Genomic DNA, 24142 nt, shown 5'->3' on the forward strand with positions numbered 1-24142 from the left:
GCCCTTCTAAAATCCAAAAAGTGAGAAGCCGACACGTTCAGTCCGCTCCTGCCCGTGCCACCTCCGTGTCGCCGGGTTTGTGCCAGAGCCGCGGTGAACCCTGACGGCCAGCCCCCCTCTCCCAATACTGGTGCCTGTCCGCTGGTGGGTCGAACGAGCCCCCCTGTGGTGGAGGCAGCTCTAAGCTTTTTAATTTAAATTGTCTCTCTAATTTGAATAAATACACTTTAAATCCATTTACAAGGATCTATTGGAGGGCAAGTCTCATGCCAGCAGCAGCGTAATTCCAGCTCCAGTAGCGTCCACTAAAGCTGCTGCAGTTAAAAAGCTTTTATAAGGATCGAGCTCGGCTGTCCACCGCAAGGCATCCTACTGCCAGTCCCAGCCCCTATGCCTTGGGGTGCCTCCTGATGCTCTTCACTGAGTATCCCGTGGTCCCGAAGCATTTCCTTTGAAAAAATGAAGTGTCCAAACTACAGGTGGTGTAGCTTGCTTAACAGCCGGGATAATCCGCTGACTAGCAGACCCTGCTACTAGGCACAAAGTATTTCCTGGGCTAGATGCAGTTAAAAATTTGTAATTAGATACTCTCGTTGGATGCTGAGAAAGCATTCCATAGAGTCTCCTGGCACGCCATATATGATTCTCTTAAAAAGCTTGGGGTAGGGGTCTAGGGGACCCTTTTATAGCCAAAATCACGGCCCTGTATCGCAATACGTCACCTAGGCTGAAGATAAATGGAACTGTAGCACCCTGAGGGCTCGGTTGCTACAGAGGTATTGCACCTCACCCAGAGGTGTGATATCTCACTCTCAGGTAAGGATGTAGTGTGGATCAGGACCCAACACCTGCATGCATTACACCACATTGCCGTGGGGCAGGGCGACCAATATGCCCCTGAGATGGGCACGACATTCCCTGTCCCTGGCTGGAGTGGGGGGAGGGAACACTGAGGAAGGGGAACCCTGTAGTGCAGGAGCAGGGAGGAAGCAGTTCCTGGGTGCATTGAGAGGGGAGTATAAAAGGTGGGCACCATCTTAGTTCAGTGCAGAGAAGTCTGAGCAGAAGTGGCAGGGAGCAGGGGCTCTGCATGAGCTCTGCTCCGGAGGCGGGCCTAGTAACAGAGGCCCAGGCCTGGAAGAGGGAGAAGGAACGAAGAGGAGCGGAGAAGGCTCCAGGAACGAGGAACGAAGGGATCTCAGGGGTGCGGATGGGCGAGTCGCCACCGCACGCCCGAATCCACCTGCGTGGAGGGGTCAGGCCAAAGGGGGAGACCGGTCCCCGAAACTAGTGGAGGCAGGAAACGACCCTCAGCTAGAAACAGGAGGCTGTGACATTTTATGTGGCGCAGCCCCTCGCTATACCCGCTAGGAAGGCACCACATAGGGTCAGGGAAACTGGCGCCAAGTTTACCAAGAGGAGGCCCGAGGCAGCCGGACAGAAGGGTTGGTAAGAAAGGCCAGACAAAGGACACACAAAGGGGGTCCTGTGAAGCACTCCAAAGTTATATGGGAGTTGTCTGAGCCCCTCACCTGGTGAGCACATTACGACGTGGGCAGCCGTTACCTGCAGACGTGGTCTGGATAATAAGAACTGTGAGTAAAGGCCCTGGACTGCATCACTGACTCCGCGTCATTACTGCTGCTGCCCTGCACCATCACCCCCATCCTCCGCATACACTGCCCTGAGGCTATACTCCACCCGTGGGGAGTTATGCTACACTCTGCTGCACCCACAACACCAGCCTCAGCGGTCTGCCCTGGAGCGGCGGTTCACTCTGACCGCAATCCACGGGTGGCGTAGTCGGACATTTAAACATCAAAACCACATAAATAGTTCCGCCACTGGTTTGACCGCCCTGAGCCACGGAAACGGGTTGCCGCCACAGAGACTACAACCACCAGCATCCACCAAAAAGGGTCCGGCTCCGGGTGTCCCAAGGCCCAGGGGGCGCGTCAGAACATTTTCATCACCTTTCACAATCACCAATGGGACAAGGCAGGGATGTTCTCTGTCCCCTCTCTTATACATCCTAGTGACGGAGGACCTGCTCTCATCAATTCGCCATAACCCCAATATTAGGTGGATTGAGGTGGGAGGCACCGAGTACAAGTGCTCTCTATTTGCTGATGATGTCCTAGTATATATCACTCAATCACATATATCCATCCATGCTGTTATGGCTGAAATAGATCACTTTGTTACATGGTCAAATTTTAAAATCAATGCAGCGAAGTCTGAGGCCCTCGATGTCTCCCTCCCCAAATCCATATAGGATTCCATCCAGTCCAACTTTCCCTTTGCCTGGCCCTCACAGGGTATCAAATACTTAGGAATTCCTATTCATAGAGACCTCTCCCATCTATGTTATCTTAATTTTGGGCCCTTTATTGAACAACTCCATACAGACCACGGTTGGCAAGTTAGAACTGTAAGATTAACTACGTGAACCACTGGTGTTTTGTGGAAAAGCACATATACACTGTGTTCCAAATTATTATGCAAAAAGTGTTTAGGAGTGATAAGGGAAGAATTTGTTTGTTTGTCAGTTAAACTCATTGATGGTGATGTGTGTCAGGGCTCTTTATATCACTGTAAGCAATTGCAGACACCTGTGCTAATTAGTTTGGCAGGTGTGTCCAATGAAAGGCAAGACTACTTAAGAAGGCTGTCTCACATTATTGAGCAGCCTACATTTTCTGCCAAAATGGGAAAGAAAAAGGATGTGTCGGCTGCTGAGAAGCAGCAAATTGTGGAGTGTTTAGGTCAAGGCATGACTACAATCAACATTGTGCGATGATCAGGATGAAGTGTCTTGGCAATCAAGAAGTATGTAGCTGATTCACAGTACACACGTGTGCGTGCTGATAAGGGCAAATTGAGGACTCTTTCCTACAGGCAATTACGTCAGGTTGAAAGAGCAGCGGCAAAAAAGCCTTGTCATAGCAGCAGACAAGTTTTTGAAGCTGCTTGTGCCTCCAACGTCCCCCGAACAACAAGATCCAGGGTCCTTCAGAGGTTTGCAGCTGTGCATACGCCATCCTGTCGACCTCCTCTATCCACTTCACACAAGCAGAAATGGCTCCAGTGGGCCAAACATTACATGAAGGCTGATTTCAAAACTGTTTTGTTCATGGATGAGTGCCGTGCAGCGCTCGATGGTCCAGATGGATGGAGTGGAGGATGGCTGGTTGATGGACACCCCACGCAAACACGGCTACAGCACCAACAAGGAGGAGGTGGAGTAATGTTTTGGGCTGGAATCATGGGGAGAGAGATTGTCGGCCCCTTTAGGATCCCTGAAGGCGCTAAAGATGAACTCCATAATGTATGTGGATTTTCTCAAACATCACTTCCTGCCATGGTTCAAGAAGAAGAACCGTGTATTTCACAGCAAGATCATTTTTCTGCATGATAATGCACCATCTCATGCTGCACATAAAACATCTGCATCTTTGGCTGATATGGGCAGAAAAGGGGACAAACTTATGGTGTGACCCCCATGCTCCCCTGACCTCTACCCCATTCAGAACCTTTGGAGCATCATTAAAAGGAGTGTCTATGATGGCGGGAGGCAGTTCACATCTAAGCAACAGTGGGAGGGTATTCTGTCCTCATGCAAAACAATTGAAGCAGAAACCATCCAAAACCTGACAAATTCAATGGACGAGAGAGTTCAGAAGCTCCTTTCGAACAAGGGGTCCTATGTGAAAATGTAACATCACCTAGAATAAAGTTTTGAGTTGAAAACTGTTTGATTTCAGTTACTAACAACCTGCTAATGCTTATAATTTCAAAAATGACCATTTTTTTGGTCTTTATTAAAATGAAAAGGTTGATCGAAAAGTTTGGGGGATCTAAGAGTGTGGCAACCCAGTAGTCATGATTACTTCGAATTCTGACAATATGAGGGTCATGCTGCAGGTAGTGCAGCAAGAAGGCACTTATGTGTCTTGCGCATCTCGGAGCCCCAAAATTATTTTCCGGGCTAGATGCAGCTAAAAATTATTATTAATTTTAAATCTGGTGAAGCTTTAGTATAGATGGCCTAATAGGATCAGTGCTGCACACTGCTACAAAGCCCAAATTATTTTCCAGTCAAGATACAGATAAACATGATTAGTAATTTTAAATCTGGTGGAGCTTATTATAGATGGCCTAATAGAATCAGTGCTGCACACTGCTACAAAGCCCAAATTATTTTCCAGCCAAGATACAGATAAACATGATTAGTAATTTGAAAGCTTAAAACGGTTGGTAGGGTGATTTTAACCAATCATCAAGCTTTTACTCTCCCCAGGATGACACAGGGGTAGAAAAGTCGTTTCGGATCCATGATTTGTTCATCTTTATGAACGTGAGTCTGTCTACATTATCAGTGGAGAGCCGCGTGTGCTTATCTGTCAGCACACCATCAGCAGCGCTGAACACACGTTCAGACAGAACGCTGGCTGCGGGGCATGACAAGATCTCCAAGGCGTAAGTGGCTAGCTCCGGCCATTTATCCAGATTGGAAGCCCAAAAAGAGCAAGGGTCCAGTGACACAGTCGTGGCTTCAATGTTTACTTGGAGATACTCCTGTACCATCGTCTCTAGGCGTTGACTATGTGTCAGACTTCTTGTCTCCTGTGGCCTTGCAAAGGATGGGCTAAAAAAGTGGTGAAATGATTCCGCAAAATTGATGTTACCAGCAGATACTGTGGTTCTGTTACGGCTTGAGTGCTGAACACTTGACGGTCCCACGGTTGGCAAGTTGGAACTGTGAGATTCACTACGTGCACCACTGGTATTTTGTGGAAAAGCACATGTAAGATTCTGCAACAGTCTCTGCTGATACTCCTGCATGCGTGCATCCCTTTCTATGGCAGGAATAATTTCTGCAAAGTTACTTTTGTACCGGGGATCTAACAGTATGGCAACCCAGTAGTCAGGATTATTTCTAATTCTCACAATTCGAGGGTCATGTTGCAGGTAGTGCAGCAAGAAGGCACTCATGTGTGTTGCGCATCCAGGAGCACCAAGTCCCTGTTGTGTTGGTGGCGAGGTAACAATCATGCATCCTTCCTCTGTCCTCTCCCCCCAACCTCGCACAACAGAAATGTGATCAAGGTCTCCCTCATCTGATGAGTCTTCCATCAGTTCGTCCTCCACTTCTTCCTGGGCTCCTGCACCTTCCTCACTAGTTTGGCTGCTACCATGCGCCCTGGTAAAACCATCTCCCCCACCCTCACATGCCTGCCGCCTTGGTGCTGCCGACCGTCTGGACCTTGCAGATGTTAGCCCTTCCGCATACAACTCCTCCTCCTCTACTTCCTCCACCTCCTCTTGTGCCACCACCTGACTCCGAATTCTGTTTAACATGTGCTCCAGCATGTAAATCACCGGAATAGTCATGCTGATAATGGCATCGTCAGCACTAAACATCTTCGTCGCCATTTCAGAACTGTGCAGAAGGGTGCATAGGTCCCTGATCTGAGACCACTCCTCCAGCGTGATTTGCCCCACCTCTGGATCTCGTTGGCCCAGGCTATACGTCAGAACGTATTGCACCAGGGCTTGTCGGTGCTGCCACAGTCGCTGCAACATGTGCAGAGTTGAATTCCACCGGGTAGGCACATCGCATTTTAGCCGGTGAAGTGGCAGGCCCAACGACTTCTGTAGAGATGTAAGTCGCTGAGCTGCGGGATGCGAACGGCGAAAGTGAGCACAAAGCGACCGTGCCCTCTGCAGAAGGCCATCTAGTCTGGGATAGTGGGCTAAAAATTGCTGGACAACCAGGTTCAACACGTGAGCCATACAAGGCACGTGTGTGACATTGCCCCGGCGAAGGGCCGCACCCAGGTTTGCAGCATTGTCGCACACGGCCTTCCCTGGTTTCAGGTCCAGTGGAGACAACCATTCATGAAATTGGTTCTCCAGAGCTGACCACAACTCCTCAGCTGTGTGACTCACATTTCCCAGACATTTCAATGTAAAAACCGCCTGATGACGTTGAGCCCTACTGCCAGCATAGTAAGGAGGTGTGCAGGATCCCTTCTGCGCAGTTAGAAAGCTTGTGGCATGACCAGACAGGCTTTGGGTGCAGGTGGAAGACCGAGAGGAGGTTGAGGAGGCAGAAGCAGTGGAGGAACTTTGACATAAAGAGGATTGACGCACAACTCGTGGGGACGGCAAGACTTGGACAGCAGCCCCTTGTCCTGCTGTCACCATAGTTACCCAGTGCCCAGTCAGCGACATGTAACGCCCCTGTCCATGCCTACTCGTCCAAGTGTCTGTGGTGAAATGCACCCTGTCACACACAGAGTTTCTCAAAGAAGCGGTGATGTTGTGTGCGACATGCTGGTGGAGCGCAGGCACACCTTTCTTTGAGAAGTAGTGCCGACTGGGCATCTGGTACTGGGGCACTGCGACGGACATAAGGTCTCGAAAATCCTCTGTGTCCACCAGGCGGAAAGGCAGCATTTCTGTAGCCAAGAACTTGCAGATGGTGAAATTCAACCTCTTAGCTTTCTCATGGCTAGGAGGAAATGGTCTTTTACTTGTCCACATGTGAGGGACCGAGGGCTGGCTATTGTGCTTAGATGGGGTTGATAAGGGTGTCCCCGGCAAACTGCCGGTCTGTGAGGAAGATGCAGGCGGACATGTTAGGTTGCCTTGATCCAAAGGTGGTGCTATCGATGTCGGACAGCGCTCAACACCAGCTGGTGTTACCACCTCCAAAGAAAATGATGACCTGCCAATCACGCTGGCTGTTGCGGGTAAAGAGGTGGCAGGTCTGCGCCCCAAAACAGGTGTGACTGCTGTCCCCCCCAGTCACAGAGGATGAAGAGGCCGCGGATGCACAAGATATGGCAGACGGTGGTTGGCCCGGCCGGCTAGGCCGCATTGTAGCACACTGAGCTACCCACTGCAACTTATGCTTCATGTCCATGTGCCGGTTCATGCATGAAGTTCTCAAACTATGTATTTTTTGGCCTCTACTTAGCTTTTGATGACAAATGTTACAGATAACACGAGTTGGCTCATCTTTATCGATCTGAAAAAATGCCCAGGCTATGCAAGGCTTAGCACCCATGCGACCTGAAGAGCCACCACGACTTGTGGTGAGAGGCAGAGTTGTGTTTGAGGATGCAGTTGTTGACGTGCTTCCAGTACTACGTCTCTGTCCAGGAAGGCGCAACCTGACCTCGTCGTCACTAGCATCTTCCTCCACCTCCTCTGCTGACCTCATCTCTTGGCTGACTGTGGGTTGACAGTAAGTGGGATCTCCAACCTCATCATCATCACCCTGTGCGTTATCACACCCGTCGTCCTCAGAGCCAACCTGTTCCTGCCCTGACAAAAAACTAAAGTTGTCGCTCCAATCAGGTATTTGAGTCTTATCATCGTCTTCCTCATTGTCTCCACCAACAGGAGTTACAGTTTGGGAATGAGGGTCTACATTATGGTCAGAACCTTCTGCGTCTGGTCCTGGATCCGACTCATAAAGATTCTGGGCATCAGTGCAGATCATTTCCTCATCTGGATTCACAGAAGCGCTGGAGTCGACCTCTGATTCCCAGGCTATAGTATGAGTAAACAGCTCTGCAGACTCAACCATCTGTTCCACCTCATACTCAGACGGGCAGCTGGAGATTTGGGAGCTGTGAGGAAGCAAGTGCGATTGGGGTGACACCTTTGAGGACTGGAGTATTTGTGATGTTGAAGTTGATGTGGAGGAGAGCCCACTTAAAGGAGCACTTGATATCCGTTGAAGCACCTGCTGTTTTTGTGCCTCATCTGGAATTTGTAGCGATTGGCGTGGCCGTAAGAAAGGGATCTTATCACATTGTCCGCTAAAAGAAGTAGACATTTTAGTTTGGCTGGAAGATGGTCTTTCTTCTGCAGATGTTACTGTTGCTTTAACACCTACCCCACGGACACAACCTTTTTTCCCCTTCCCAACACTCCTATTCCCCTTTCCACCAGCAGCAGGCCTTTTTCCACTCATTTTGGTGGTTAACTAATTAACAACTCTGGAGTTGTTTGCACAAAAAAACAATGGATGGGAACTGAGCAGAGCTGAGTGGCCAAACTGTGGTATTAGGCCAAAACTATTGGCTGGGTTAGATGCAGAAAAAAATTATATTCAATTTGCAACCTGATGGAGGTCAGTATAGATGGACTAATAGAGAAAGTCCCACACACTGCTAGAAGGCCAAATATTTTTTCAGAGCTAGATGCAGATAAAAATTATTTTTAATTTGCAACCTGATGGAGGTCAGTATAGATGGACTAATAGAGAAAGTCCCACACACTGCTAGAAGGCCAAATATTTTTTCAGAGCTAGATGCAGATAAAAATTATTTTTAATTTGCAACCTGATGGAGGTCAGTATAGATGGACTAATAGAGAAAGTCCCACACACTGCTAGAAGGCCAAATATTTTTTCAGAGGTAGATGCAGAAAAAAATATATTCAGTTTGCAACCTGATGGAGGTCTGTATAGATGGACTAATACAACAAGTCCCACACACAGCTAGAAGCCCAATATTTTTTCAGAGGTAGATGCAGAAAAAAATATATTCAGTTTGCAACCTGATGGAGGTCAGTATAGATGGACTAATACAACAAGTCCCACACACAGCTAGAAGCCCAATATTTTTTCAGAGGTAGATGCAGAAAAAAATATATTCAGTTTGCAACCTGATGGAGGTCTGTATAGATGGATTAATAGAACAAGTTCCACACACAGCTAGAAGCCCAATATTTTTTCAGAGGTAGATGCAGAAAAAAATATATTCAGTTTGCAACCTGATGGAGGTCAGTATAGATGGACTAATACAACAAGTCCCACACACAGCTAGAAGCCCAATATTTTTTCAGAGGTAGATGCAGAAAAAAATATATTCAGTTTGCAACCTGATGGAGGTCTGTATAGATGGATTAATAGAACAAGTCCCACACACAGCTAGATGCCCAATATTTTTTCAGAGGTAGATGCAGAAAAAAATATATTCAGTTTGCAACCTGATGGAGGTCAGTATAGATGGACTAATACAACAAGTCCCACACACAGCTAGAAGCCCAATATTTTTCAGAGGTAGATGCAGAAAAAAATATATTCAGTTTGCAACCTGATGGAGGTCTGTATAGATGGATTAATAGAACAAGTCCCACACACAGCTAGAAGCCCAATATTTTTTCAGAGGTAGATGCAGAAAAAAATATATTCAGTTTGCAACCTGATGGAGGTCTGTATAGATGGATTAATAGAACAAGTCCCACACACAGCTAGAAGCCCAATATTTTTTCAGAGGTAGATGAAGAAAAAAATATATGCAGTTTGCAACCTGATGGAGGTCAGTATACATGGACTAATACAACAAGTCCCACACACAGCTAGAAGCCCAATATTTTTTCAGAGCTAGATGCAGAAAAAAATTATATTCAATTTGCAACCTGATGGAGGTCAGTATAGATGGACTAATAGAATGATGCTATGCCCAAAAGATTTTACTTCACTAGGTGCAGTAAAAAAATTGGTATTCTATACACAGGTGGTATATCTTGCAACACAGAATGGCTACTCCACTGACTAACACACTCTGCAATAGGCCAAAAAGGATTAGCTTTGCTAGATTCAGCCAAATGCTGTGAAAAAAACTTGCACAGCACTGGCACAGACCTGCCTGGCAAAAACTGATAGGAACTGATGTAACCTAGTCCTGAAAAGGACTCCAATTACAATTAGTCTTTACTCCCACAATCTATCTATTTAAGAGCACAGACCTGCCTGATAAAAGTCGTAGGAAATGCTGTAACCTAGTCCTTAAAAGGACTGCAATCACAACTATTCCCTACTCCCAAGCTATCTGTAGATTTGTGCGAAAATTGGCTTGAAATTAACAAGGTATAGCGCACACAGCAACAGCGGTGCCGTCTAACACGCAGCTGCAGCAGTGAGAAAATGGTGGCGACGGGGAAAATGGCTTGGTCTTATAGGGCAAGGACATGTGACATACACTGCCAATGACACATGCCCTTGCTTGTGTGAAAAAAAGCACTTCGCTCCGTGTGTGCGCTGCTGATAGGCTGACAGATTGCACCTCCCCACTGTAAATGCGGGAAAGAGAAAAAAAATTGGAGATCTTCATTGTTCCTGCAGAGATCCATCCCCTGCCCCTCCCCCCACCCCGCTGTACACTCAAACTGCGTATTAACATTAATTTTCATCATTACTGAGAAAAAATCCAGTTATGATTTTGGTGCACGAACAGTTATCGAACATAACCTCGAACAGCCGAATTTTTCTCAAATTGTTCGTGTTCGCCGAACGGCTCGAACACCGCCCAAAACAGCTCGAATTTGAGATTGGCGAACAGTTCGAGTAGAACAACGCTCATCTCTACACATTACAGCGATGAAAATCCAGAAATTTGAACTGAACGTTGAAAATATTGGCCTCCTTTTCCATTCTATTGCAGTGTGTGGGTGAAGCTATTCACATGAGGTTGCTGTGAACAATAATATTAGTAAACTACAGGCCCGCTTTTTAAAACCGTGGTTCTCCGTCAGACGTATCACATATAACTGCGTTCCAAAATCAGCCATTTTTGGCCTCCATTTCTATTTTGTTGCAGTGTGTCGGTGAAGCTATTCACATGAGGTTGCTGTGAACAATAGTATTAGTAAACTACAGGCCCACTTTTTAAAACTGTGGTTCTCCGTCAGACGTATCACATATAATTGTGGCTCAATTCCAGCCGTTTGTAGTGAACATGGAAAATATTGTCCTCCATTTAAAATGGGAAAGGTGTGTGGAAAGGGACGGGGAAGTGGACGTGATGGTGATGGTGCATGTAGAGGCCGAGGGCAAGCTGAAATTGTGCCACAACAAACAGCCACATCTTGTCGCTCAACCTTCCTGTCCCAATTACTAGGGTACCGCAGAACACCACTATTGAACACAGAGCAGGGTCAAAAGGTTGTTGGTTGGATAGCAGATAATGCTTCCAGTCACTTTGCCACCATCACCAGCACCCTGTCTTCCACACGGTGAAGTCTCAGTAGACGTGAGTCTGGACCGCTTATTCCTCACCCTGATCACCCTTCCTCCCACCATGCTGAGTGCCCGGAGACAAATGATCCAACACTTGGACACTCAAAAGAGCTATTCACTTTTCCATTTATAGATTCGGGCCTCACGCCCAGCCAGCTTCAAGCGCGGGTGAAGAGGAGAACGCCTGCAGCAATGCCCAAATATTTGAGCAGCCACGGTCACACAAAGGCAACAGTGGGAAAGTGCAATTACTGTCGCAAGAGGTGGATGATGATGAGACACAATTGTCAGAAAGTCAGGAGGAGGATCAGGGTGCGGAAGTGGACGATGAGGTGGTGGATGATATAGTAAATGACCCTACCAGGTAACGGGAAATGCAGAGCGAGGATAGCAGCACACAGGGGGAGGGAGGCATAGCACCACAACAGGCAGGAAGAAGCAGTGTGATGGCCGCAGACACAAGGCGGGAAAGCGTAACGCCAGCACGACGGAAGTTGCCAGTACAACTGTTAGGTCTTCCCGAGTCTGGTTGTTTTTTAAAGACTCTGCAGATAACGCGAAAAAGGCCATTTGCACCACCTGCCAGGCTAGCATCAGCAGGGGTAGCAAAACTAGAAGCCTGACCACCACCAGCATGATCAGGCACATGGCAGCAAAGCACCCGACTAAGTGGGACGAACCCCAGGGTCCAGAAACAGTGTCTGCGGGTGACACCACTGCTTGTTCCGCTGTTGTGCATGCATGCCAATCCCCTGTTCATGGCACATGCGAAGATGTCTCCCGCCCTGCACTTGTCATTGCACACTCTCAACTAGAACCATCAGCAAGCATGACCACAACCTTGCCTAAGCGCAGTGTTCAGTTGTCCCTGCCCCACTCCTTGTAATGCAAGAGCAAATACGCAGCCCATGCCCCACAGGCCACACTACTAAATTCACACATTTTGCGAATGCTTGCGCTCAAAATGTTGCCTTTTAGGCTCATGGAGATGGAAGCTTTCTGCAACCTGCCGTCCCTCGGTACTCGGTCCCCAGCCGCCACTATTTCTCCCGGTGTGCCGTCCCCGCATTACACTTACACATGTCCCACAACATTAGCCGTGCCCTCAAAAACGCAGTTACTGGGAGAGTCCACCTAACCTCGGACACGTGGACAAGTGCTTGTGGGCAGGGACGGTACATCTTGCTGATGGCACACTGGGTTAAAGTAGTGGAAATCGGGATCCAGTCAGACCTTGGGACGGAACACTTCCTCCCGACACCGAGGATTGTGGAGCCCTGGGTCAAACAGGATTGCGCCCACATTCTACAGCTCCTGCACCTCCTCCTCCTCCTCTTCAGCCTTCATCTCCGAAATGACCACATCAGTTACAAATTGGAAGCACTGTATCACTGCCTCGGCCAAGCGGCAACAGTCTGTGCTGAAGCTAATATGCTTAGGTGACAAACTGCACAATGCTGAAGAGTTGAGGACAGCTCTGAAAGACCAGGCAGATCTGTGGCTGACACCTCTGACCCTAAAGACAGGCATGGACGAGTGTGACAATGGCCGGAACCTGGTGGCGGCTCTGAAGAGAGGCGAGCTTACACACGTACCATGCCTGGTCCATGTGCTTAACCTCGTGGTTTCTCAAAACGTACCCAGGTCTGCTGGATCTGCTTGTCAAAGTACGCCGCGTGTGTGCCCATTTTAGAAAGTCAGGTACAGCTTTCGCCGCTCTTGCTGTACTTCAGCAGCATTTTCAGTTTCCAGCTCATCGACTGGTGTGCGATGTCCCCACAAGTTGGAACTATACATTGTAGAGGTTGGGAACGATTTGTGAGCAAAAGAGGGCAGTTGTTGACTATCAGCATCAACACGGCCATCAGTATGCAGGTCAGACTCCACACATAAGACCTTAGAAGTGGACATAGATGTCAGACATCTGTACCATCCTCCAAAACTTTGAAGACTCCACCAAGTTTGTGAGCGACGATGACGCCATAATTAGTATCACCATCCTGCTTCTCTGTCTTCTGAAATGCTCTCTGCTCACAATTAAATAGAATGCATTGCAGGCGGAGCACAATGAGATGAAGCAAGGAACCATGCAGGGTGATTCCACACAGCCCAGCCTCATCTCTTCCCAACGTGGATTGGGTGACAATGAGGAAGAGGAGGAGGAACAGGAGCTAGCTTCTTGCGCTATAGACGGTACTACCTGCACAACTGTCATACCGTTTGTTTCGCATGGATGTCCTGAGGACAGGTAGGAGGAGGAGGATGAGGAGGAGAGCATGGTCAGCTGTCCTCTTGGTGAGGACACGGAAGTCTTGCCTGTTAGCAGTCTGGCACACATGGCTGAGTTTATGTTACGCTGCCTTTCCCGTGACCCTCGCGTTGTCCAATTACTTGTTGGTGACACTTCTAGACCCACGCTACAAGGAGAACTTTCTGTCTCTTATTCCCGCGCCGGACTGGCTTAATAAGATGGGGCTGTACCAGAAAGCCCTTGTTGCGGAATTCTTAAAAAAATTCCCATCTGAAAACGCTGGCAGCAGTACAGGTCACAGTACAGGCGAGAGAGACACAAATGCAATCCAGCAGAGGCAGGGGAGCACTGTCAAAGTTCTGGGACAGTTTTCTCAGACCCTCGTATCGCACAGGGTACTCTCACAAGGAGGGAAAAGTTTGGGAAGATACTGAAGGAGTACCTTGCTGACCGTACCAACGTCCTCCATGATTCCTCTGTGGCTTTTAATTATTGGGTATCCAAGCTGGATACGTGGAATGAACTGGCTCTCTATGCCTTGGAGGTCCTGGCCTGCCCTGCCGCCAGCGTTTTATCAGAGCTGGTTTTTAGTGCCGCTGGTGGAATTATAACCGATAGGCGCATCTGCCTGTCAACTGAAAATGCTGACGGGCTGACTCTTATAAAAATGAACAAGGGCTGGATTGGACCAAACTTCTCAACACCACCGAATGATAGCAGCGTAACATAAACTCAAATACAGTGTCTTTTTTTTGGGAGGTCTAACTCTATTCCCATGCACCTCTGTCTTCACACCCAGACATGGGTATATGCTTCCTGATTTTGTCTATTTGCTCTTATCCTCCTCCTTCTCCTCATCCTCATCCTCCACCACCATATCACCACCATATCTACCATATGAACATATCTACGTCTCTTGCAAGGGACATTGGAGAGCCTCCACATTTTTGGCAGCTTTTGCATTCACTGCATAGGCAAACAGTATGGGAGACCCACTTCCTAATAATGGGAACATTTTTTTTCAGGAGGGCCTCCTCTGCATCTCTTGCAAGGGGCATTGGGGGTGCCTCCAAATTTTTGGCAGCCATTGTTTTCTCTGCATAGGCAAACAGTATGGGAAACCCACTTACTAATAATGGGAACATTTTTTTCAAGAGGCCCTCCTCTACATCTCTTGCAAGGGGCATTGGCGTGCCTCCAAATTTTTAGCAGCCATTGCAGTCACTGTATACGCACGAACAGTATGGGAGATCCACTCCTTTCTAATGGGAACATTGTGTTACTGTGGCCCATCTCTATGTGTCTTTAAATTGTTATTGGGGTTTTTCCCAAATTTTGGCAGCTCTTGCAGTCACTGCATGGGTATTACCACTATAGGAAACCCACTCCTTTATAATGGGAACATTTTTTTTCCTGAGGCCCTACTCTATGTCTCTTCAAAGGGGTATTGGCGTGCGTCCAAATTTTGGCAGCCCTTGCAGTCACTGCATATGCAATAACAGTAAAGGAGACCCACTCGTTAATAATGGGAACAACAAAGCATAGCCGGCTGAATTGCTCTCTAGCAACAGCAAGGGCTGACTGCTGGCCCTTTATGAATAGTAAGGGCTGTCTGATGGGCCTATAAAAATAGGTTTTGTTACTTTCAGAGTCCCTCCTTCATAAATGAAACAGGATGTGTCTGATCATGTCTCTCAAACCACATGGCCAGATAAGGTAGTAAAATGTTAAAATGACATTTACCGGTGAATGTATTTTTCACCGTTGAAAGCAATGCAAAAATGCATCAAAAACGCTACGGGTGAATATAGCCCAAGTTGTGGAGAAGCATTTTTGTTTTTGGTTATTTATTTTGCCTTATGTACAAGTAATTACCCTGGAAAGGATGTTCCTTAACATATTTTCCAGGAAAATCCATTTTGGTTTTGTTTTTGTGGGTTTTATTGTGTGTCCGTAAAAGTGGCGTAATTCCTCTGATAACATTGTTGACAGCAGTGACCTGGGAGTCAGAAATGTTTCCAGGGGTCTTCCCCATGCTGTTCACATGCCATTTAAGCACTGTTCCCATCGATTTGGGCAATTTTTATGCCCTCTGCAGATCGACGAGGGGAGCCCCCAGAAGATTGCTCGAGTTTCCCATAGACTTACATTGGTCTCGTTGCTCGGGTCGAGCACTCAATCATTCCAAGCATCGAGTACCTGAGCATTTTAGTGCTCGCTCATCACTAATCTTCATTTTTCCTATTTTCTAGAGCAGTATTGCAATTACATTTTCATATATTTCAAGTTTGCATGTTATATTGTTACAGAGGGCAGCTTTCTTTGTTAGTTATAACAGTATATAATTACATACAGGAGCTGTACATATATATAGTGGTGGCCAAAAGTATTGGCACCCCTGCAATTCTGTCAGATAATACTCAGTTTCTTCCTGAAAATGATTGCAATCACAAATTCTTTGGTATTATTATCTTCATTTAATTTGCTTGCAAGGAAAAAACACAAAAGAGAATGAAGCAAAAATAAAATCATTGATCATTTCACACAAAACTCCAAAAATGGGCCAGACAAAAGTATTGGCACCCTCAGCCTAATACTTGGTTGCACAACCTTTAGCCAAAATATCTGCGAACAACCGCTTCCGGTAACCATCAATGAGTTTCTTACAATGCTCTGCTGGAATTGTAGACCATTCTTCTTTGGTAAACTGCTCCAGGTCCCTGATATTAAAGGGTGCCTTCTCCAAACTGCCATTTCGAGATCTCTCCACAGGTGTTCTATGGGATTCAGGTCTGGACTCATTGCTGGCCACCTTAGAAGTCTCCAGTGCTTTCTCTAAAACCATTTTATAGTGCTTTTGGAAGTGTGTTTTGGGTCATTGTCCTGCTGGAAAACCCATGACCTCTGAGGGAGACCCAGCTTTCTCACACTGGGCCCTACATTATGCTGCAAAATTTGTTGGTAGTCTTCAGACTTCATAATGCCATACACAGGGTTAGCAGTCCAGTGCCAGAGGCAGCAAAGCAACCCCAAAACATCAGGGAACCTCCGCCATGTTTGACTGTAGGGACCATGTTCTTTTCTTTGAATGCCTCTTTTTTTTTCCTGTACACTCTATGTTGATGCTTTTTCCCAAAAAGCTCTACTTTTGTCTCATCTGACCAGAGAACATTCTTCCAAAACGTTTTAGGCTTTCTCAGGTAAGTTTTGGCAAACTCCAGCCTGGCTCTTTTATGTCTCGGGGTAAGAAGTGGGGTCTTCCTGGGTATCCTACCATACAGTCCCTTTTCATTCAGACGCCGACGGATAGTACAGGTTGACACTGTTGTACCCTCGGACTGCAGGGCAGCTTGAACTTGTTTGGATGTTAGTCGAGGTTCTTTATCCGCCATCCGCACAATCTTGCGTTGAAATCTCTCGTCAATTTTTCTTTTCCGTCCACATCTAGGGAGGTTAGCCACAGTGCCATGGGCTTTAAACTTCTTAATGTCACTGCGCACGGAAGACACAGGAACATTCAGGTCTTTGGAGATGGACTTGTAGCCTTGAGATTGCTCATGCTTCCTCACAATTTGGTTTCTCAAGTCCTCAGACAGTTCTTTGGTCTTCTTTCTTTTCTCCATGCTCAATGTGGTACACACAAGGACACAGGACAGAGGTTGAGTCAACTTTAATCCATGTTAACTGGCTGCAAGTGTGATTTAGTTATTGCCAACACCTGTTAGGTGCCACAGGTAAGTTACAGGTGCTGTTAATTACACGAATTAGAGAAGCAACACATGATTTTTCAAACAGCGCCAATACTTTTGTCCACCCCCTTTTTTAGGTTTGGTGTGGAATTGTATCCAATTTGGCTTTAGGACAATTCTTTTTGTGCTTTTTCATTGAAGACAAATTAAATGAAGATAATAATACCAAAGAATTTGTGATTGCAATCATTTTCAGAGTATTATCTGACAGAATAGCCGGGGTGCCAATACTTTTGGCCACCACTGTAATTTTTTACAGAAGATACCCAGGTTATACCTTCTGTATATACAATGCCTTGAAAAAGTATTCATACCCCATGAACTTTTCCACATTACATCCACAAAGTTAAATGTATTTCATTGGGATTTTATGTGGTACCAACACAAAGTAGCAAGTATTTGTGACATATAAAGGAAATGATACATGGTTTTCTAAATATCTAAAAATACAAATCTGAAAATTGTGATGTGCCTTTGTATTCAGCCCCCCTGAGTCAATATTTTGTGTGACTATCTTTCACTGCATTTATTGCTGCTAATTTTTGGAGTTGGTCTCTACCAGCTTTGCACATCTGGAAGTGACATTGTTGTCCCTTCTTCTTTGCACACTTGCTCTCTCTCAGTGAGATTCGATGGAGGCATCTGAATAGCAATTTACAAGTCTTGTCACAGAGTCTCATTGGGATTTTGATCTGGACTGGACTGCGCCATTCAGACACAGGAATATGTTGGGATGTAAGCCATCCATTGTAGGTATAGCAGTAAGTTTAGGGTCATTGTCCTGCTGGAAGGTGAACCTATGCTCCGGTCACAAGTCTTTGCAGAGTCTACCAGGATTTCCTTCAGGATTGTTCTGTATTTATCTCCATCATCTTCCCATCACCTCTGACAAGCTTTCTGGTCCCTACTAAGGAAAAGCCTTCCCAGAGCATGATGCTGCCAGCACAATGTGTGACGGCGGGGATGGTGTTTTCAAGGTGAGGTACAGTGTTAGTTTTGCACCACACACAGCGTTTTGTATTTTTTTCCAAAAAAGTTCTCCTTCGGTCTCATCTGACCAGAGCACTTTCTATCACATCCTCACTCTGCCCCCAACATGGCTTTTTGAAAACTGAAAACAGGGTTTCCTATGGCTTTCAAAAATGTTTTTCTTATTGCCACTCTTCCTTAAAGGACAGATTTGTGGAGTATGCGACTACGAACTGTCCTGTGGATAGATACTCCCACCTGAGCTGTGGAGATCTGCAGCTCCTCCAGAGTGACCGTGGGCATTTTGGCTGCTTCTCTAATTAGTGACCTTCTTGCTTGGGATATCAGTTTAGGTGGACGGCCATGTCTTGGTTGGTTTGCGGTTGTGCCATACTCCTTCTATTTTTGGATGATGGATTCCACAGTGCTCCGTGAGATGTTCAGAGCTTGGGCTATTTTTTCTAACCTAACTGTGCTTTACTCTCCTCACAACTTTATCCTTGACCTGTCTGGTGGGCTCTTTGGTTTTCATCATGCTGTTTGATCCTTAATGTTCCCACACAAACCTCTGAGGCCTTCACAGAACAGCTGTAGTTATACTGAGAAGAAATTACACACTCAATGTACTAATCATGTGACTTCTGGAGACGATTGGTCACTGAGGATTTTATTTAGGGGGATCAGACTACAAGAGGCTGGATACAAATGCACCTCACAATTTTCAGATTTATATTTTTAAAATAATTAGAAAACCATGTATCATTTCCTCTACAGGTCACAAATTCTTGCTAATTTGTGTTGGTATCACATATAATCCCAATAAAATACATGTAAGTTTGTGGGTGTAAACTTAAAAAATGTGGAAAATGTGGAGCATGAATACTTTCTCAAGGCACTGTTCAAGAAAAAAAAATACAGGGTTCCCCTTATGAGTCTTGCAGAAGATAATGGAGGTACAACATACTTATCCATTACATAGATGCTGGAAGCGCTAATGGCCGTGTACAATCACATCCAGTAACTTCAGTACATAATGACATGTTTCTTACACTGCTGTGGTAAAATGAAAGCTGAGCTCTGATTGCTTCCTCTGCTAAAATGAAAGCTGAGCTATGGTTCCTCTGGTAAAATGAAAGCTGATTCGTTGATCTGGTAAAATGAAAGCTGAGCTCCGATTGGTTCCTCTGCTAAAATGAAAGCTGAGCTCTGGTTCCTCTGGTAAAATGAAAGCTGATTGGCTGATCTGGTAAAATGAAAGCTGAGCTCCGATAGGTTCCTCTGCTAAAATGAAAGCTGAGCTCTGATTGGTTTCGCTGCTAAAATGAAAGCTGAGCTCTGGTTACTCTGGTAAAATGAAAGCTGATTGGCTGATCTGTTAAAATGAAAGCTGAGCTCCGATAGGTTCCTCTGCTAAAATGAAAGCAGAGCTCTGATTGGTTCCTCTGCTAAAATGAAAGCTGAGCTCTGGTTCCTCTGGTAAAATGAAAGCTGATTGGTTGATCTGGTAAAATGAAAGCTGAGCTCCGATAGGTTCCTCTGCTAAAATGAAAGCTGAGCTCTGATTGGTTCCTCTACTAAAATGAAAGCTGAGCTCTGATTGGTTCCTCTAGTAAAAAGAAAGCTGAGCTCTGAGTGGTTCCTTGGGTAAAATGAAAGCTCAGCTCTCATTGGTTCCTCGGGTAAAATGAAAGCTCAGCTCTGATAGGTTGCTATGGGCAACACCGTTTTTATGAATGGTGTCATCCTGTGCAAAGCAGACAAGGGCCACAGGGGTCTGGTTTCCTTGGCTCCCCATGTATTCCTTATACTCGTTATATTATTGATGATTATATAGGAGAAGATGAGCTTGTTATTACAGTGTCGAACATGTTATTTACAGTAATATGTAAAAATGGATCTAAATTCTGTTCTCTGCTTCTGCTTCCAGTACAATGTCAAAATGGAGGAACTTTTGATGGGAATAAATGTGTTTGCACTGATTTTTTCTACGGTCCTTTGTGTGAACTGATCATTGAGCGCAGTCCTCCAGGTAAGTCTGTTCTGTGCGCTCCTGAGATTAAATACTGTGTAATAAAAGCACTATACAGGGTGCAAAGGACGACATACTGTTTGCATCTACTGTATGTACCCGACACATACGTGAGTCCCCTTGCTGCAATGGACTTCCAAAGTGACATAGATAGGAGGATACAAAATTGTCTAATGTGAACGAAAAAAAAAACAAATAAAAGATAAACTTTATTAACTGTATTAAAAGTACAAACATATCCCAAGCAAAAAGTAGTAAGTGACCTTGTGGGTCACAATCACAATCCATTACTTTGCATTGGGCAGAAGATAGGAGGGATAAGGTAAAAGCGGAGTACTCTCCCTCAACAATCTACCCTATCTCAAGAATATCGCAGCCTGGAAGGGTCACACAGAACCACCCATTGTGATCCTTGTGTCGAACCACTCTCTGCTGATCCCTATCATCCGGACAATTACACGATTAGCCAACGATTAACAGAGGAGGGCGCAGGCTGCTTCCACTAATAGGCCAGTTATCGGGAAACTAGCAGTGAGCGCATAGTATATACACCTCCGATTCCAACACATGGAATATGTATATACCTCCATACGGTCACAGCTAGCTCCATGATAACCCCAGAGACATTATTAGCTGCTACCACCAGTCATTTTTTATATACAGGCTGACTGGAGGCCTTGGTTCTGGTTCTGGTATGGCTTCGGGGAGCAGTTTACAGAACAAAAGAAACAGAACTATTACATTTTATATTTAATCAAGAATGAGGCAGTGTTTATATAAACTATACAAAATATTTTACACATGGAGCAACACAATACAGCATATACTTTTATATAAAATAAAAGGAATTACCAAAAGAACTTACTACGCCGCTCGCACAGACATGTCAACTTAGCTGAAGGACAGTACTTCATGTGGGGCCGTTCAGTGAATGGGATTCTTGCATACAGGATGTGTATCTCTTTACACTGAACAAGGATCATAATTCGGCTTGATCTTTTATGAGCTACACCCACACACTCCCAGTGATGACCTCAAGTGGGCCGGGTTTTGGGCTGACCTCTGCCCTTAAGGATATTATGAAATCCCCAACTTATGCGATAACTTCACTCCTGATGATGGCAGAAGTTCGAGATCACCACCATATTATTTATCAGCATTTTACCTTTCCCCAGAGATCAAACATGACGTGGCTGTTGTCAGTTATCTGTCCGCTATGGATTTGGGGCTCATAGGCAGGGGCTACAAAATAACATGCATATTAGCCCTGAGGCTGAAAATGTATGTCCCATTACTATCAGATCCATACAAACTTCGATATTGCATATTTTCTTTCAGAGACATACAGTATGTCTGCCAAAGATGCAATATTTCCCTTACAGGGACAAAAAGCATCTAGTGTAAATGCAAAACATTTCCTTTGAAGTAACAATGTATTGTTAGGGACAAAAGGGAGAGGTTAATATTTTCTATAAGACATATTTTATATGACACCCTACCCTGCCTGGCCACGGAGTTTGGCACCCTACACAAATGCACATTAATGGTGCCCTGCCATTTTTTCCTGTTACCCTTGTGAAAATGAAAATTTGGGGGCTAAAGTAACATTTTTGTGGGAAAAATGTTAATTTTAGTTTTTTCCTTCCACATTGCTTTAAATACTGAAGCACGTGAAGGGTTAATAAACTTTTTGAATGTGGTTTTGAGCACCTTGAGGGGTGCAGTTTTTAGAATGTTGTCTTTTTTGGATATTTTCTGTTACATACACCCCTCAAAGTCACTTCAAATGTAATGTGGTCCCTAAAAAAAACGGTTTTGTAAATTTTGTTGGAAAAATGAGAAATTTCTGATCAACTTTTAACCCTTCCACATTCCTAACTAAAAAGAAATATGTTTCAAAAATGTTGCAGATATAAGGTAGACATGTGGGAAATGTTATTTATTAACTATTTTGCGTGGCATAGCTCTCTGATTTAAGGGCATAAAAATTAAAAGTTTGAAAATTATGATATTTTCACAAACGAATGCAAAAAATATGGATCTAAAATTACTAATAACATAAAGTACAACACGTCACGAAAAAACTGTCTGAGAATCATTAAGTTCTGTTGAAGCATTCCAGAGGTATTACCTCATAAAGTGACACTGGCCAGAATGGTAAAGTTTGGCCTGGTCAGGAAGTTTAAAACAGGCTTGAGGTGGATGGGGGGGGACTAATCAACCTCCTAATGGCAGAACATAATAAGTCCATCACTTCTTGAAGATATAAACCCCTTCTATGTACAGAATTCTTATGTACATTATCTGCAAAGGGAAATATTAACATAATTAATAAATAAAATAATGAGGTAGCTGTGAGCATTGCTACATCTTAATGGTGCATACGCCTTGGGGCATTTATTACCTTTGGAGCATCAATTTGGGGCATCTTAAAAGTACATACAACTTTGGGGCATCACACATCACACATGGAAACTGTACCAATACCATACAGTGGCATACATAGGTTTTTCCTATTTTCATACCATGCTCCATTGGACTCTGTATGCATGTGTATAAGAAAACATGGATTCTCAAGAAGAACATCTCCTTACATATGATGGGGTGCGTCTGGCAGCCCATGAGGGTCATATGTTTCTGTGCTTGTGTGCATGAATGGCCAGTCTGTACTGCACTGTACAAGAGACTTGTGCTACCCTCTGCTCAGAGTAAATCAAGTGACGTCCAGTTGCACATTATTTCCGAGGCCTCCAATGGACGATACCAACACACACACAACAAGTCAGTAAATATTCCCTCCCGTACAACTATGGTGCTCTGCATCCAGTCAGCTAACTACTCTCAATTTTTTTCTCCGAGCCTCGGAGCCCACATTTTCATGCCGTTCGTGGTAACCTTCCTGTATGTGTCTTTTTCTTTTCACAGTCGAAAAGGTTGACACATCTTTAGATGTTACAGTGAAATTTAATCAACCGTTTACCGAAGATCTAAAAGACAATAGCTCCGCAGAATACAAGAAATTCGAAACTGAGTTTAAAGATAAGGTGAGATCTAAACTTATTCCTGAACCAAACATTTATAGGTGATGACTGATCAGGTAAAACATATATTCACCGTCTACCTCCTCCGTACAGATGACCTCTGTCTATCAAAATATCTCCGGATACAAGGAGGTTCAGATAGAGTCAATTCGGTAAGTGGCCCCGAAGGAGCTGTAAGCTTTGTTACACATCCCAAGTATACAGGGTCGCCCTATGTAGTGTCTACTAGTGACGCCCCGTGCCTTATGTCGGGGACCGTGAGAGCGTCCTACAAGTCCATCACAGCCTGGTCATTCCAAAATTGGCTGTCAGCCTTTGCCCATCCACTGTGGGTCTCTACAAAGCTACTTCCTGCCAGTGCCTGACCGATCTAGGTGTTTCACTTGGGGCTGCACCAGTAAAGATGATGCTCTCTGCTTACCTGGGTCCTAATGGCTGCTACACAACTATATTTGAAAGATTGTCTGACTACTCACAGCAACGATCGTGCACCATGAGGCTCACACGATATTTGGCGCAACAGGAGTACAGACCCAGACCGGAGAATTGTCTCTTTCTACAGACCGATTTTCACTAACAATTTTTTCAGGCTTATCACTCTTGCATCGTATCCTTACTGTGTCCTCTTGATGAATTAAATTAGATGTACTGTGCCACCATATGTGCCTTTCAATATAATTAGCCACAATACATAGGAAACAAAAGTTTTCCTTTACTATATAATTAGTCACTCCGTGCCCCTTCAGAACGTGAGAAGCCACTATGTGTTCTCTTAGTATATAATTAGCCACTGCACCCCTAAAAAGCTAAAACAATGTGCCCCTTTAGTAAATAATTAGCCAAACTGTGCCCTATGAATGCATATTAAGCCAGTATGTTTTCCTTTAGTATTAGTCATTCTGTGCCCCTTCAATACATAATTAGCCACTGTGTCCCCTTAGTATATACACTGTGTGCAGAATTATTAGGCAAGTTGTATTTTAGAGGATTATTTTTATTATTGATCAACAACTATGTTCTCAATCAACCCAAAAGACTCATAAATATCCAAGCTTAATATTT

At 45.1% G+C, this 24142-nt stretch overlaps 1 protein-coding gene across 1 annotated transcript in view; it reads left to right on the plus strand.

Moving 5' to 3' along the window:
* LOC141167069 (uncharacterized) overlaps window positions 1–24142 on the plus strand; it is a 132353-nt gene that overhangs the window by 91250 nt on the left and 16961 nt on the right. The window contains exons 3-5 of the mRNA XM_073654410.1: window positions 19938–20039; window positions 22965–23083; window positions 23174–23232. Of these exons, the coding sequence (XP_073510511.1) occupies window positions 19938–20039; window positions 22965–23083; window positions 23174–23232 (280 nt within the window). The remainder of the gene's footprint in view (window positions 1–19937; window positions 20040–22964; window positions 23084–23173; window positions 23233–24142) is intronic.

This window comes from Phyllobates terribilis, unplaced genomic scaffold (genome assembly GCF_046119375.1).
Source record: "Phyllobates terribilis strain yellow unplaced genomic scaffold, ASM4611937v1 Scaffold_11__3_contigs__length_659146591, whole genome shotgun sequence".
Taxonomy (NCBI): Eukaryota; Metazoa; Chordata; class Amphibia; order Anura; family Dendrobatidae; genus Phyllobates; species Phyllobates terribilis.